This window comes from Oreochromis niloticus, linkage group LG12 (genome assembly GCF_001858045.2).
Source record: "Oreochromis niloticus isolate F11D_XX linkage group LG12, O_niloticus_UMD_NMBU, whole genome shotgun sequence".
Taxonomy (NCBI): domain Eukaryota; kingdom Metazoa; phylum Chordata; class Actinopteri; order Cichliformes; family Cichlidae; genus Oreochromis; species Oreochromis niloticus.
Window position 1 is genome coordinate 10,852,941 of NC_031977.2, and position 16,333 is coordinate 10,869,273.

The 16,333-nt window shown below is 38.8% G+C and overlaps 1 protein-coding gene across 2 annotated transcripts in view; it reads left to right on the forward strand.

Annotated features, from left to right (window-relative positions):
- Window positions 1-16,333, forward strand: part of slc15a4 (solute carrier family 15 member 4) — a 28,802-nt gene that overhangs the window by 870 nt on the left and 11,599 nt on the right. The window contains exons 1-8 of one of the 2 annotated variants that reach the window (XM_013271588.3): window positions 80-282; window positions 474-1,105; window positions 3,974-4,266; window positions 4,878-5,016; window positions 5,236-5,316; window positions 8,759-8,939; window positions 11,884-12,042; window positions 16,169-16,327. In XM_013271588.3, coding sequence (XP_013127042.1) covers window positions 527-1,105; window positions 3,974-4,266; window positions 4,878-5,016; window positions 5,236-5,316; window positions 8,759-8,939; window positions 11,884-12,042; window positions 16,169-16,327 — 1,591 coding nt within the window. In that variant the 5' untranslated portion in view covers window positions 80-282; window positions 474-526. Of the gene's footprint in view, window positions 1-79; window positions 283-473; window positions 1,106-3,973; window positions 4,267-4,877; window positions 5,017-5,235; window positions 5,317-8,758; window positions 8,940-11,883; window positions 12,043-16,168; window positions 16,328-16,333 lie in introns of those variants that run through there. The other variant, XM_013271589.3, reaches the window with a different exon arrangement.

The following is a 16,333-nucleotide window of genomic DNA, read 5'->3' on the forward strand; positions in this document are numbered from 1 at the left end:
CAAATCCCTATATCACACGGATGGTGTTGCGCGCCTCGATTCGCTGTATCCGTCGCGTAAGTTTCATTTGCAGATCGTCTCCACAGCAACGCAAGAGTGACAGCTTTTGACTGAGCTATGTGTCACGCGACAGGACTGTGACACTGTTTTTCTGTTGACACCCAGTTCTCTTTTCATAAAGTTCAGCTTTTAGACAGTACAAACGAAACATTTGAGCGGTTAGCATGGTCTAGATTGATGGAGACAACCGAAGACCCCTGGGACGTGTTTCTGTCATTAAAGGTAAGGTAATGAAAAACTTTAACAAGCTGTTGTGGTGTTTAAGCTAGCTTACTTCAGGTTTGTACTAAGCTAAAAACCTATATGACAAGAAAATGGGCTCTCCTTTGGCAATTTAGATGTTGTAAATGTACATTTGTTTGTGTTTGTGCTGCGGTGTCACCGTTTGGTTTATATCTGTGTTTTATTTTCAGGTTTGAACTCTTAAAAATAAGGAAGAAACTCTATTCCACTAAGTTGGGCGAGAATGGCTTACAACAGGGACGCCAATGAGAGCACCCCTCTTTTGGACTCAGACACTGAGAGCAGACCTTCACCACCGTCAGTCTTCGAAGGAAGAAGATTGGCATGTGCGGCCATCCTGCTGGCCGAGTCATTAGAGAGGATTGCTTTCTATGGCATAACGTCCAACCTGGTTCTTTTTCTCAATGGTAGTCCTTTTTATTGGGAGGGCACTCAGGCGAGCCAGGCACCACTCATGTTCATGGGAGTAACTTACCTGATTTCACCATTTGGAGGCTGGTTGGCTGATGCATACCTCGGAAAATTCTTGACCATTGCCGCAAGTTTGGTTCTGTACATTTTTGGCATGCTGTTTTTCCCTTTTATTTCAAACGAGGGCACCAGGATACACCTGTGCGGGGAAGAAATGGCATTTCCTGTGCAGCCTGCTGAGTGTCTGAACACAAACGTTACCACTCCAAAAAACGTTACCTGCCCCATTCGTGCCCCATATTGTGGCCCAGCAGTCTATGGTGGACTTTTCTTAATTGCCTTAGGTGTGGGTACTGTGAAGTCTAACATCACTCCATTTGGGGCAGATCAGGTAAAGTATAAACAGCACTACTATGAGTTATTAAAGTTTGTATTAATTAGGAAATACCTGGAGCTTCATGTTGCAAGAAGGCTATAACCTGAACCATTAGCTTTCTGGAATTGGCCTGTATAAAATGTGTAGTGGGGACATCAATGAAGTCAGACATGTCATGGGGCTTTAGCTGCGCCATGACATTTCACTGAGACATACAACCTCTTGATTGTCATGGCTACTTATGGCTCTTACCATTAAAAACTAAACATTTTGAAGCATCTTGTAGAATAGACAATACATCTCTCTGGAACACATGTACAAACTGAAACACTTAAAAACACTTCTTCAATTGCTCTTAGTTGGTAATAAGAAGTGAAACACACATCTGTCAGTTTAGTATCAAAATTATCTAGAGGACCCTCCACAACACGCAATCATGGAAGTGGGAAAGTTCATCAATGGGGTCATTGTTTCTCAGAGTAATCTAATCAGGAGAGGATAAAATGTTTCAAAGGGAGCTGGCAGAACGAATATGATTAGTGCAATGTTATGTTCACATACACAACACACAAGAGAGACCGCTTTTTTTTTCTTTTTTGTAAAAGTCCGCTAATGTTAAAGCAAACGAAATGCACCATGAGGTTACTTTTTCCTGCGTACTGAAACTGAAATTTTTACCTCATACAGACAAAATTTTCCCATTAGTGATCCTCCAAAAAGTGAAAGTCCTTGGTGCGTGGGAGATTTGAATATTTAAGAGAAACAGAAGAGTCCCTGTTAAAATTGGCCTCATTCCTAATAACGACACCCTCTCACAGCGTAAAAAAATTATCATACTGATTGTTGTGATTTCCCCCTTTTAAGCACAGTGCATTTGCATGAAAAAAAAGTTTGTGACCTCTTTGGAATTACCAAACTTGGACTTGCAGTTTTGTCAGTCATGATACTTGGTCTGATCTTCGGTGACAATTGTAAAGAAACACAATCTGACTGAACATATAGCACAAAAAGTTGGATTTATATTAGTTTATTGTTTGTAGCAACTTGTTGTTGAACCTCCTATAGCAGCTACAGCTTTCAAATGGGGCTGTTTCCGGTAGCTGCTCATAAGATGATTTAATGTTTGTTTGCTAGTTCACCTAACCTTTCCTTTAAAACACAGACAGCTGCTCTTTAATTCAGTGATAACAAGCTATCCATACGTGATTTTGGCTCCACCAGACTTTAAAGTTGGGATGATGGAGTTGTCCACCTTTTGATAAATCTCTTCACGCATCACTGATCTAGAAATCTCATTAAAAATCTGTAGATCTTCCAAGCTTTCCAACTAATGGCTGGATCTGGTTGTTTTGCTAGTGTGTTTTCCCTTTAACACATTTTTTTTTCCCACTGCCATTATTATTTTTCTGACAGTAGTGTCCAGTTGTGGAAATGTCTACAGGTGTCACCACTCAGAGACGGATGTATTTTAATTGTATATATTTAATTAGTTTTAGTTTGTGTTAGACTTTATTCATATCTGGTTGAATTTTCATTATGTAGGGGTATTTGTCAGGGAAATATTCAAGAAATTTAGAATAAATATCACTATAAAAACACAATTTCTGTGTCATGTATGCACACTAGTCTTATTCACCAAAACATTCTAATGTTTGTTGCGCTGACAAAGACTAAAACATATTTCCTCTTGTAGTTTTGGAAACCCACAATATGATTTAAGTTAGTTTTCCTAGTTTTTGTGTTAAGTGTAGTTTTTATTTCAGGTAACTTAAATGTTTTTGTAACGATAGTCTTGCTCCAGCTCTTTAGAAAAAAGCTTATAGCTTTTTTCTAGCTTTTTTCTAGCTTATAGCTTCATATATCTCTAAATGCTTTTACAATCACGAGGAAGGTGTTCATCGTTTATGTTAACCAATCGAAACCCAGACTTTTTTGCCTTTATTTATATAAAGGCACCCCAACAACCATCCAGTCTCATTTTCTTAATTGGATACCACGGAGGTTCAAACAGAGTTGCGAGTTTAGTTAAGTTGTGTTTACTATAATTGTGACCTTTATGAAGCTTGGACAACATTTTATGAGTAATCATTGCAGAAATCCCAGTAATTTCAGATAGCTGACAAGAATCTATTTCTCCAGCTGGTCATTTTAGCTGTACCAGTGCATCTTTTGTGCTTGTATATAAGCAACATATCCATCAGGAATTGAGAAAATCTTTTCACTCAAAAGAATAACTGTATGTGGGATGGATCAGATGATAATATTATGTGTTTGCATAGACAGCTATTGCAGCGTTACTAAGCCAATATTATAACCTTTAATTGCAACCTTTTAAAGAATGCTAAAAGCTACAATAAGCAGATAAAGAATAAAGAAAAAGTTGCTTCTATTGTTTTTCTGCTCATTTCACTCAGCTGAGATGATAAAACGATAAGGATATTATAAAGTTTGCACAGTATTGCTATGTATATTTTACTATAAATGTGGCAAATGTGTTGACTCATGCAAATTGGTGTTCAGCTTGTGATCACTGTTTCTCTTTGTTATTGACAGTTCACTGTTGTGTTTTTGATCAGTTTAGGTTTTTACAAACTGTATTTTGTACTATATGTTATAGCTTTGAGTCATGCAGCCACAGTTTAAATCAATTTAAACCCTGTTTCCTGGCTTTGAAATCTTAATCTTTTATATCAGAGGACTTGTGACTTCACTTATTTTTTTATAACAATCAGATGCTGGTAGTTAACTTACAAACTCATGACAAAACCACTGTTGCAAAGTTCAGAGTACACTTACTCTTTTTATACGCTCTTTATGTTTGGATTAAAGAAAAAAAAAAATTGCTTGCGTACATACGTCACCCTGTGCTTTGTGTGCTCGCAGGTCAAAGACAGAGGACCAGAGGCCACACGCAGATTTTTCAACTGGTTCTACTGGTCTATTAACTTGGGTGCCATCCTGTCACTGGGAGGTGTGGCCTACATCCAGCAAAACGTTAGCTTTGAGGTTGGCTACATCCTTCCTACTGTGTGCCTTGGTATCTCTTTCCTGGTCTTTCTCCTGGGACGTATGGTTTTCATCACCAAGCCCGCCGATGGAAGTGCCTTTACTGACATGTTCAAGATCCTGGCTTTTGCCTGCTGTTCACAGAAACCAGTGGAGCCAAACCTGCTCCGGTAAGAGTGGCATTTCATGCAGTAATAAAATACATGTACAAACAAACCACACAAAGCACACCCAGATCAGTCTCAGTGGGACAGCTTCCTAAAGTAGTGTAGTGACGTTAGTTGGATGGTGACTGTGAACCAGTGGAATAAAATGGCTCTATTTTATTGGTAGAGCTTTATGTTAAAGCCTCCTTTGATCCACCTGTATAATTCGTTTTTTTCCCCCATTGGTTCAGGCATTCATCTTCGTTCCATGTGGTTAAGTTATTCTGAAGTGCGGATACTTGACTTTGAACCAAAGTAGCACTATTAGCTCATAAACTTGACATTGAATATTTTAAGTTGGGCAGTCCTGCTGCCTTTCAAGAATTTCTTATTAAGACATTTTCTCCAGAGATGGGGATTATAGGCTTTAGAAAAAAAGTTTCTTTCATATCTCTAGAAGTGCTGTTGTTAAAGGCCGAGAGATTCACATAAAAGGCTGATTAATTTCCCACTTAAAGGGCACAGACCAATTCTAGTTTATTCTAGATTTATTTTTGCTTTATGCCATTAATTACACTGTATTTTTAAACTATTTCAATCAGGTTTATGTTTATTAAATTTTTCCTGTGAAACAGCAAACCGGCACTACTGGACAGTGCCAAAGTGACTTATGGAGGAAAATTTCCTGAAGAGAAAGTAGAGGAAGTCAAAGCACTGGTGAAGGTCCTTCCAGTTTTCTTTGCTCTTATTCCGTACTGGACTGTATACTTTCAGGTAAGATCAGCCGATATAAAGTTAGATCCAAACATTAAAACAGTATTGCGCATGATGAGAAATGCAAAGTGAGAACACAAGAGATAATTTGCACACATTATCAGGTAAAGCATTGTTTGTGTCAAAACTGGAGAAGAATGGTGTGCACCAGACACCCTGGTGATCAGAAAGTGGAGAACGACTTCACGCTGAGACTCTAATCTCCTTTTCGCATTACAGATGCAGACAACGTACGTCCTGCAGAGCCTCCATCTGAAGATTCCTGATACGACCCCAAACAGCACTTCTGACTTCTCTAAGGTAAACTGAAGTGGAGACACTCTCCTGCACCTCTTTCCTGTTTAATTAACAGTTTTAGTGCCAGTGTGCTCTGACTTGATTTGTGCTGTGGTACTTTAACTGTTCTCTAATTCTCTGTAGTTAAACATAACAGCGTGGAGCTCTAGCCTGCTTTCTCACAAGTGGTTCTGATCTATATTTTTTACTGCTGAAACTAAAGGAGTCAGTAGGTCACTGACACACAACAGCTGGAGGCAGCAGCAAATGCTGATAATGCAACGGGGATTAAGTGAGAACTTCATAGACTAATACCTCACAGATTAGCAACCTGGCTGGCATTGTATCTCACCACAGCAGCGCCTCCACCTGTTTCTGTTTGGCAAATTTTGCTGGTATACCTGTCTCTCACTTTGCCTGAGTCTATTTTCGTTTTGGCAAATTTAAGTTTTCGTTTTATAGTGGCAGTAGAAAATAGAGAAAACTGGGTGGCGGGGAAGGACCAGTGGAGTGACATGCAGTAAATGGTTCAGCAAGGAATGGAGGACTCAGTGCTCAGGCATTTGTGCCTATGTGATACACGCCCAGTACTTGTCTATCAGGACACCCCTAGCAGATTAGATGTTGAGCGCTGCGGCACTTTGATGACTGAAAATCAAAAGGTTCAAAAGCAATGAAATTAACTTGAGTAGTAACAGCAGCTTGCGTAGTGCAGTAAGTCTGTTCATATTTCTGAACAGGCATGCTTGAGGTGATTGTGAAGTGTACCGACTTCACAGAAATGTGAAGTGAAACACTTGTCGGTAAACCTCGCAGTCTGAGTTAGTGCTGTTGAAAAGCCACAGTAATACTCGACTTGGAACACCGTGAAACTATGTGACATGACTTTGTTTACTCGTGTAACATGTTTACAACTGTGTTTAAGAACTACATTTTAAAGTTTGCCTAAGTGCACCGTTTATCTGGTACGAAAAAATTGAACTAGGCCCTTCCTGCTACCGGCCTCGACATTTGTCATTATCAAAAGGGAAGTGAGAATAGATGTCTCGTCTCACCTGACACATTTCAGTGGCCAACCTGAACAAAAACTGTCTCTTTGGAGAAACGGCACCCATACTACTATTACTACTACTATGAGGTTAAAATTTATGAATTTATAGTAATTGTTTGACTAGTTGCTTTATTTTTGGGTTTGATTGGCAATTTGAAAACAAAACTACTTTAATTTGAAAATCACATTTTAAAATTAAAACTGTTTTCATGGTAACCCACAATACATTCAATACTTCATGCCCTGTTACTCATTCAGAGGATAAACAATTTATTATTCGTCTGCAGAGATTACATATTTATATAAGCTTTTTTCTCTAATCTGTTACAATAGATTATAAGGGTTAGAGCAGTGAAGCTGCAGGAAACTTCATGACATGGTTTAGAAATCCCCCCAACGTCTCACACCAACTTGGACATAGTAATCAAGTAAATGTTTCTGCAGTTATCTCAGAAATGCTTTGCAGTGATCTAAAATTATTTGTTCCATTGCTCTTCTGCTTTTAACATTTTTTTTATTATTTCTTAAAAACTTGTTTTTAAAATCTCTCAATATTTCAATAGTAAATGAGGCTTATGTACAAACTTTGCTCTGATCTTAAAGGGGTAAGAAAATTCAGTGATATTTGCAAACGATCGTAATGCTCAATGCTGAAATTTGAGTCACACGTTCACAAGTGTTCCTTGGGCTTATGCGCACAGGATCATTGTTGCAAGTCTGAAAACTTGAATCTCAAAATTGGATTCATGTGAAAGCCAGTTGAAGCCTGAAATTTGATAATGATCAGCCATGCATGATGTTTTACAGCAAATAGATTTTTTTTTTTTTTGGTCAATTCACAGTCCAAATGTAAACAAAAACACTGGGTTAGTACTACTACTGAGAGGAGTGTTTTTCTGTGCATCTACTAATGTTTGAAAATGCAGAACTGCGTAGAGTACACACAAGAGGCTGCAAACATTTGCTGGAAGCGTGTGGTGGCTTCTCCCAAACTGAATGGCCATTGCAATTCACACAATTGTGCGCTCTCAGAAACAGTCACGTTCTATATCTGCTGTGCCTCATGACAGCATGTGATAAAAGAATCCTATACTATCATTTATCTTCCTCTCCTTAAGTGTAACAGTACTTGTAGCTGAAAAACAGAGCATTCTTATTGAAATTATAGTTGGATGTAATGTGTTCACAAACACCTAATAGTGTAATTTTACTGCTTTCATGACTCCCACATGAACCCCAAGCCAGCTTTTACCTTTTAACAGACAAAAATGAACACATATTACAAATGTAATATTATTACATATATTAAAATCATGCTTCAATAACTCTTCTTTCACGCTGATTTAAAGGTGATCTAGGGAAATAATGGCTAAAATGCTCACAACCTGCCATGTGCAACCATATTTTTATGGGATACTTTTTGATCCCTAAATGGTAGCACTATCCAATTTTCTCAAGATAAAGAGCAGCAGAAAATATAAATCTTGCAATAAGTCTTTATCATTTCCCAAACTGCTAAATCAGTATACAGTGTGTATGTGTGGTTTTCATTTGGGGAAGTGGGGAAGAAAACAAAAAAACACTGAGATTTGTGAGATTTGGGCCTGCTGAGACACCTCAGTCATTCATGCCAGCCTTGCCTTGGCAAAGAAGAAGTCTCATTTAGCACTTCCTATCATTTTGAATATGATAATGTACAAACAAGAGAGAAAAACACTCTCTAAGGAGCTGCGTACAGATTGCCAGCGGTCGCTCTAAGAAATGGAAATTCAATTTGAGAATAAATGATCCTATCAGAAGTGTTAAACCAGAGACACATCAGGAGCTCAGATGGCACTTGGAATTTGAATTGCACAAAACAAAACAAAAAAAAACAAAACCTCTGCTCCAGCAGTTTGCACTGTTACACTGCTCAGTCAGTGAGATATTGCCTCAACTTGTAAATACTTTGTATGCTTATAGTGGATTTTCTGTTTGATTGATATGTCATCCAGTCTGTTTACACAGCACAATTATTCCTTCCAAAGATTACGCTTTATCGTAATAATTCAGAATCAGCTTTGTCAATTTTGTCTCACATTTAAGCTTTAATAGATTAGAATGTAAAAAAGAGAACTTATGAATCCTATTAATACTAGTGCTGCTGCTGCTACGGCTGTGAATAATAGGCTTAATATTTATTCGGTATTGACTGCCTGCTTGCATTACTATAGATGCTATTTATGTTTTGTTTTTTTGGTTTTTTTTTAATTGCTTTATGTTTTGCTTTCGACCACCTGGGGGTGCCAGAGCAGTATCAAGTCTGAACGATGCACAGACTCGAGTGAATGCAAACATTTGTCGAACTGTGTAGTTTTCATACTTTGTTGCTTTTTGTTCTCTTTCATCCCATGTTTCTCCCCCTGGATTCCCCAGTTGACGTTCCGCTTCCCGCCTGCCTGGCTCACCATGTTTGACGCAGTGCTCATTATCATGCTGATTCCCCTGAAGGACAAAGTGGTGGACCCAATCCTGAAACGGCGCGGCCTGCTGCCCTCCTCCCTGAAAAGGATCGCAGTAGGGATGTTCTTTGTCATGTGCTCGGCCGTGGCAGCGGGTGAGTGCACCCGCAGCCGAGTTCTCTGTACATGTCACTTAAGTAGGACAAACACAACAAAGGAAAAAAGGCAAAGTTGGGCTTATTTTCTGTGGTAGATGGAACATACAATCAGCAGTTCCAGGGCAACAAGCAATACAGCTACTTCATCTATATTTTTATTACTTTTGGTAACATGGCTCTTTTACAAAGCAGCTTCACCGACATGACTTAAATATGGTCACTGAGTGAGGGGTTTTTTTTTTTTTACATTGCTATTCTGGTGTTGCTTTATGTGGGACTCGAAAGATGGTTTGTCACAGATTTATAGTCAATGCCGAAAAACCCCATGACTTTCCATCTGGCAAAGGAAAAGCAGCAGATATTGTCCCCCCTCACTCACTAGCTTATAGAGAGCGCTGTGGCATCTAACTTTTTAGTCCTGTGTGACTGCACCAGCCGTGCTCAGTCGTGTTCTTTTCCAGTCTGTAGATTGTTTTCGAAATAAAGCTTCAGCCAGGCCTGTCAGTGGTTGCTGCTGCACTGATGCATCCAGGCTAAAATGTTTCGAGCATGAAGGCAGGAAGAAAGCCAATCAGCAACACTCCTGAGAATCAGTCTACATTGTATTCCACAAATGCTCCGCTTTTTCTTACACAGAAATGCAAATGTGCAATATGAACATATTTTACTATTAGTGATCCTTAGATATTGACTAGTTTGGTTTTATAGATGGAGAATAATGCACTCAATGAAAATAAACAGCAGTTGTTGGGGATAAGTGTGAGGGAATCTCTGCAGAACTGGCCATTCTTTCATTTCATTTTTGAGTTCGTATTCTTATATAGCTCAAGCAAGCCGAATCTACAGTGTTCAACAAAACAAAACTGAAGTGTCATGACATTAGGTCACGATTATTTTATGGTATTTTTTACGAACTGATCTTATCTCCACATATATGATAAACTTGTTCATTCTTGTTCCTTTATGGTCATCTGATAGCAGAATGTGTAAAAAACACAAAAAAAACACAAACCCAGCAACTTAATATATTAAAGCTCACCTCATCAAAACAGTGAGTGTAAAGAGAAGATTGTACAGTCCTCAAATGTTCTAGTCTTGATTGGCAGAGTAAGACCATCAAACGAATCTTTTTCAATCAACCTGATGCGGTAGAATGATTATTAACCAAATCTGTAGTGTTTATTTAAATATCAGAGGATATGAGGTTTCTGACAAGTAAAGGTCCTTCTAATATTTTCATTTTCATGTTCCAAAGCTGGTTAGCCGTTTGCTTTTTCATTCGACTTACTGAAATAAAGTGCAACACTTGCATTTAAATTCAGGCAAAATAAACTCTGAATATTGCAGAAGGCCGTTTTGAGTTCTGGGAGTGGAGAGAATGTGTTTATGGTGCAGCGGTAGTGTGGGAATTGGACGGATGAGTACACAACTCGTGTGCGACAAATTTCTGACCTGGATTCCAGGAGACAAATTGGAGGACTCTGTCAAAGTTTTACAGTAATATGCTTTGTAAAGTGAATTACTGAGATGCAGTATAATGATATTGCATCTGCAGCTTATTTGAATAATTATTCAGACAGCAGTAATTTGCAGAGCCTGTGCACCGTTTATCCCCAGAACTGACTCCATTCACATTGGTTCAGTTACGCACACTGACTCCTGGGTGCTGCCTTACACTGTTATTACATTTCGAGCTGCATTCTAAGTTGACTTTACTCGGTGCTTATCTGTAGCTGTCCACAAGCTAAAATCATGAAGTTCAAAGACTGACAGATGGAAAGCTGTGAATGTCCAAGTGTGGCATCTTTTATCCACAGACTAGATAGTTGTCACACATGACACTGTCGGCACGCCACACCGCTGCTCCTCGGTGGTAGCATCTCTTTCATCTTGTTGTGTATTTGTCTGGATTGGTGCAGCAGTATTTTACACGGTGAAGCTGTTTGTGCTGACACACGTGGTACGAGGACAGGTGGACTACCCATGCAGTGAAAAGGGACTACTGAAGGCATGCTGCTAAGCAGACAGTGGACTGTTTCTGATCATTTCTCTACAACACTCCCAGAATTTGGCCACATGCTGACCAGCTCTCAAAAACTATGCTGACATTGTTTTTTCTGTTGTTTTTTTTGTTTGTTTGTTTTTTAGCATGCTGTCTCACTTTTCTCACTTTGTCTGATCTCATTTGGTTAAAGCTCAATGGCTATTGCACCCAAAGCATTTCTCTCTCTCTTGCTGTTGCTCTCTCACTCTTTCTTGCCCTCTTTTCCTTTTTTTTTTTTTTCAGAAAAGCTAGAGCAGAGTTTCCAGGGATCACGCTGGGTTGTCTGTTGTGTGATATTTAGTTAGGGTGGGTGGGGGGAGCAGAGATGTGTGCGTTTATAGTGTGCGACTTGCTCGGGGCAGCTCAGTGGCCGTGCTGTTCGAGATGGACAGCTGGTATTATAGGATATCCGGATTACAAGGCTACAACTCCTCTCAAATATAGCATTAAGTGCAGTTATGATAGGAGGCTGTCTCTGGGAGTTATCTGGAAATAGCCGCTGGTTACATGATAATAGCTATCGAATAAAGCTTTTAGGAAGCAGCGGCAGTTGATGACAACTGCCTGGTTCTTATTATTGAATCATCTGCACCGTCCCATTACCAACTGCCAGAATATAGAAGCGTGCAGATGTGATCTTAATGAAGTGTAGGCTAGCCTTAAAATTAGCGAAATCCATAATGGACTGTTCAATGTTAAACTCTAAGTCAGGCAGCTTTTTGCTGTATGTTGGTGTCATGGACTTTAAAGTATCGTTTCCAAAAAATGTAAGCCTTTTCAAATTACCCATGCTAAATATATATGGTGTTTGTAATAAATTTTAGGTCTTTTTTCTTTTTTGCTTTCCCCTTAGTTAATTGTTCTTCCTTGTACTGTTTTCTGTGTCCACCCCATCAGGTATTTTGGAGACAAAGCGCTTGGAGATCGTCAAATCCAATGGTACCATTGACCAGATGCTTGGGAGCGTCATCTACCACGCGGCAGATTTGGCCATATGGTGGCAGATCCCTCAGTATGTGCTGATTGGAATCAGCGAAATATTTGCCAGCATTGCAGGTACAGCCAGTTGACATCCTCTGTGAAGTTTTCAAATAAATGCTAAACGCTCTCATTTAATAGTGCGATCAGGTAAACATGATGACTCAGACAAACGGTAAAATGTCACATCCTTCTCCAGAGTAAGAGACTTGTACTTTGAGTTGGTAAGCTTTTCCCTTTGAACATTCAGAATAGATTGGGGGCTAAAACCCATTGTGCCTATTCCTGTAAGCACAATGCAGTGAAGACTAATGTGTAAATCCTTTTTGAACACTTTGTTTGATTTATTGCCATCCTGCACCAGCTTAATGTGTTTGTGGGTTGCAGTCCATACTCCAGAGTAAATAGCCCACAACATCAATTGATAATTGATTATCCCGATTTTATCACACTACTGCGAGACATTGTTAAGTAATGGGGCATTTTCCAAATAAGGTGTGGATACAGTAACCGTTTTTTAACAAACAGGGAGGAAAAAGCAAAGCTTTCATTTTACGTCCAGTGCTCTTGAAACAGATAGAGGAGATGGCGAGATGCATAAATGTACAGATACTGTATATACACGATTAGCCCCAAGGTTATATTTGTAATTGCGGTGCAAGGCAGAGCGTGATATAAAGCTTTCACCTTTAATGTTTAATAGCTTGGTGAGCTGACATTTTTAGATATGTGCCATCATATGCAATGACTCTTACATTGGGCCTTTTTCCTTCCACAAACAAGGGACGGCTCAAGAGAGATAATACTAACAAATTGCACTGCCACATATTCACTTAGTTAGCTTTCACAGCTGACACACTGTTAATAAGGACGTGTTACACCATAGCCAATGAAAGTTTAATTATCAGTCCAGCAGTTTGATAGATCTGACATTTACATCTGCGTATATACACCAAAGAAGCAGAAAACGGGTCTTAAACATCCTGTTAAGATTTCTTCTTATCAAATTGCACTTGTAGAAGCATAGTACCGCAGATTTACATTCATTTACATTTAACAGGACATAGTATAACAGGTGGCTCTATAGCAATAAAAAACATCTCACTGGGTCTGTTGTGTAGTATCTGTAGCGTGGATTGCTTTTCACATTAAATCAGAGTAATATTTGCACCTCTAATTTGTAATATTTTGAATAGGCTCCTAATTTTTCATCCAGCTCTAACATTTGTCCAGTTAGTTTAAGGTATTTGCTGCTTCTAATACTGGTAAGGCTTTGTAATGACATTCCTCTTTGTCAGCATAGAAAATGTTACAATGGCTGAGATTCTTTGTGAACATTATTTAGTCGAGACAAGACGATTCTAAGAAAACAATTCAACCGTTGTTTTTCTCCCCGCAACATTCTTTGGTTCAAATTTCAAGTGTTTCATTTATTTATTTATTTTTCTCAGAGAAATACATTTCCTGTCATTTATGTTTGCAAAAGCGATGAAAAAGAAAAGAATTGCATTGGATCAAGGTGGGTCAGAGTAGCTCTTGGTTCAAACAACAGCTACAATCTTGTTCGTGATCATTTTCCAGGTATCGGCTCAAAACTGCTCGGTAAGAAACTCGCGCGAAATGAGAGTCATTTCATTTCTTGCGAGCCCTGGCGTGAAGAGTAAATGCCTTTTCATTAACAGCTTTGGGGAGAGCATATTGCCCCAGTAATACAATAATGTGGCAAAGTGGGGAATTGCTTTAATGCTGTTTGTGTTTGTAAGAAATGCACTAAATGTGAAATTCTGTATGAAGTTGTTTTGCGTTGAACGCAGTAGCAGCTGTGGGTCATTTTTATCCTTTAGCGTGCAGACATACAAAATAGGCAAATATACCTCGCATTCAGCTTATCTATCTAATTGGAATCTTTATTTTTTTGCCTTCTTTCTCTTGCAGTCATGGCCTCGGGCATCAAATTATCTTAGTGATTCAACTTGTTAATCCCTCCAGGCATGATTGAGTCATTCTCCTACTACTATGAAATGTCCTACAACATATTGTGTGGTCTCCGGTGTAGTACATTCTTTATTTCTTACTTAAGAGTGAAAATGAGACCATTAATATTTAGGACTTGAAGGAATATCTGGCCAGTCCAGTTCCCTCAGAAAACATTTGTCATCTTTAAAAATCTCTGGAGACTTAAATTTGTTTCATGAGCTTGGGTATTATACAACCCTTGAGCGGAAATCCATAAGGCTTCTATAAAACACTGGAACTTCCGTAAAGAGAGTCCCTATGAAAGTCAAATCCGAGATTTAACAAAGCTATAGGGATCCTTAAAATAAACTTGCTCTCCCCTCTCTCTCCATCCCACAGGGCTTAGTTCAAGACAAAATGTCTGACAGAATTGTGGCATGTGTCTGGTAAAGAGGAATATTTCCCCTTAGTCATCTTCTGTTTGAATAAATCTGTGTAAAACCTCTGGTGCTATCAAACTTCCTGACTGCAGTCCCCAGTCTTGTAGGACAGTGGGTAATGCTTTCCACATATGCCACTCAAGTTCGTCTGCTTTAAGGTGGCAAGAAAATGCAAAACCCTCTCGTAAAGAAAAGAAAATAGTGCCCGCAGTATTTTTAAACATGTTTTTTTCTTATGAAAATAGTAGACGGCTTATGTTACTTTCTAAACCATAAAAAAAACCTTGACCTTGGGAATAGAAAACAATGTATATGTTAGATGTGTACATATATATTCCCCTTCTGAGTGTTTTTTTTGTTCCTTATTAAAATTAAACTTGTCATTCGACACTCCCTGAAAGCAAGTGAGGCATTTAGGTTATATAGGTTATTTTCATGCATACCAGTGATAATGTTTGCCACATCAATCTCTGCCTTTTTATTCTAAAAGGATCCCTCTGCAGTCTTTCTTTCTTTCTTTCTTAGAACTATCGCAGGTATCTGTCAAGAAACTGTTCATCACGTTAATTTGCACAATGTTACCCTCTAAGGATGTTAAAAGCCACACATAAGCACAACTCCCTAATCTCTTCTGACAGATGTAGCTATAGGGCCTCCTATGTTTGAGGTGCCATGAAATTATCAATGTCAGCTTGCAGCAAGACAGAATGTTTTAGGCAAAGGACACACAGATTTCTCTCCATACTCCTCTTTCTCGAAAGTTTCTTGCTCTTTTTTTCCCCTCCAGTCTGTTTTTTTTTTTTTCCATCACACAGTAAATACTGAATAATTTGTCTTCCACAAATTATTTAGTACTTACAAACACCACAGTCCAGTGCCACCATAGGAAATGAGCTGCCAAGGAATTCTTTTGCAATTAACAAGTGAACAGTCAACAAAACCCGCCCAAAAAACAAAATTATTTTACACAGATGGATAAATACGCGAAGAGTTGGGATTGAAATGTTACTCCGCCCATAAAATGTACACCAGCATGCCTGATGTTTTTAGTTGTCTGTCCACTAGAAGTAACAAAAATCACTACTCTTTCTACAGTATTGATCTTTGATTAAACCTAAACGCAGTGATCACCTAGTGGGTACTGGTTACTTTTATGGGCAATAACATGTAAATTGTAATAGATCGTGAGCCAGATAAGCTGTTATATCAGTGGCGTTACCACAGTTTACAATCCAGAAAACCGTGTGTCTAAAACCAAGAGGCTGCCTCTGGGTTTTGCACAAACTGTGCAATATTCTGGGGTCTCTGAGGAAGGACATTTAATCGAAATGATCTGAAATCTGGGGACTATCTTTTAAAAAGAGCAGTTTTTTTTGTTAGACATGCCAACACGATATTGTTTTCTCTACCAATCCTGCTTGCCATATTTGCTTCCATGCAAGTTTGCCCATTTCCCCAAATGTAATTTAAAGTGGTCCAGAGATGCATCTGAAGATGACATTCAAAGTGAAGAAGCATTAATTTTAGTCAGGAAAGACTTAGATTTCCACATATTATTATTTATCACACTGCTCATATCCAAGTAAATTATGTTACCTTGTTGCTCCAGTATCTCAGACTTGGATTTATTCAGAACTTGCTTAGGTAAATCCTGTGTCTAAGTAGCAGTGAATTCCAAGTTACATTACATCATCAATGCAGCTTTTGTCATATTTCATTACATGTTGTACCATATAAACTATAAAGCTGCGTTACATTAAGATTTAATCAAATATATTTCTATGTATGTGTTTTCATCTTTATTGCAGGCCTGGAGTTTGCCTATTCTGCAGCCCCCAAGTCCATGCAGAGTGCCATCATGGGGCTCTTCTTTTTCTTCTCTGGGATTGGATCCTTTGTGGGCTCCGGATTGCTGGCTATTGTCTCCCTCAAGTCAATTGGCTGGATGTCATCCCATAGAGACTTTGGTAAGA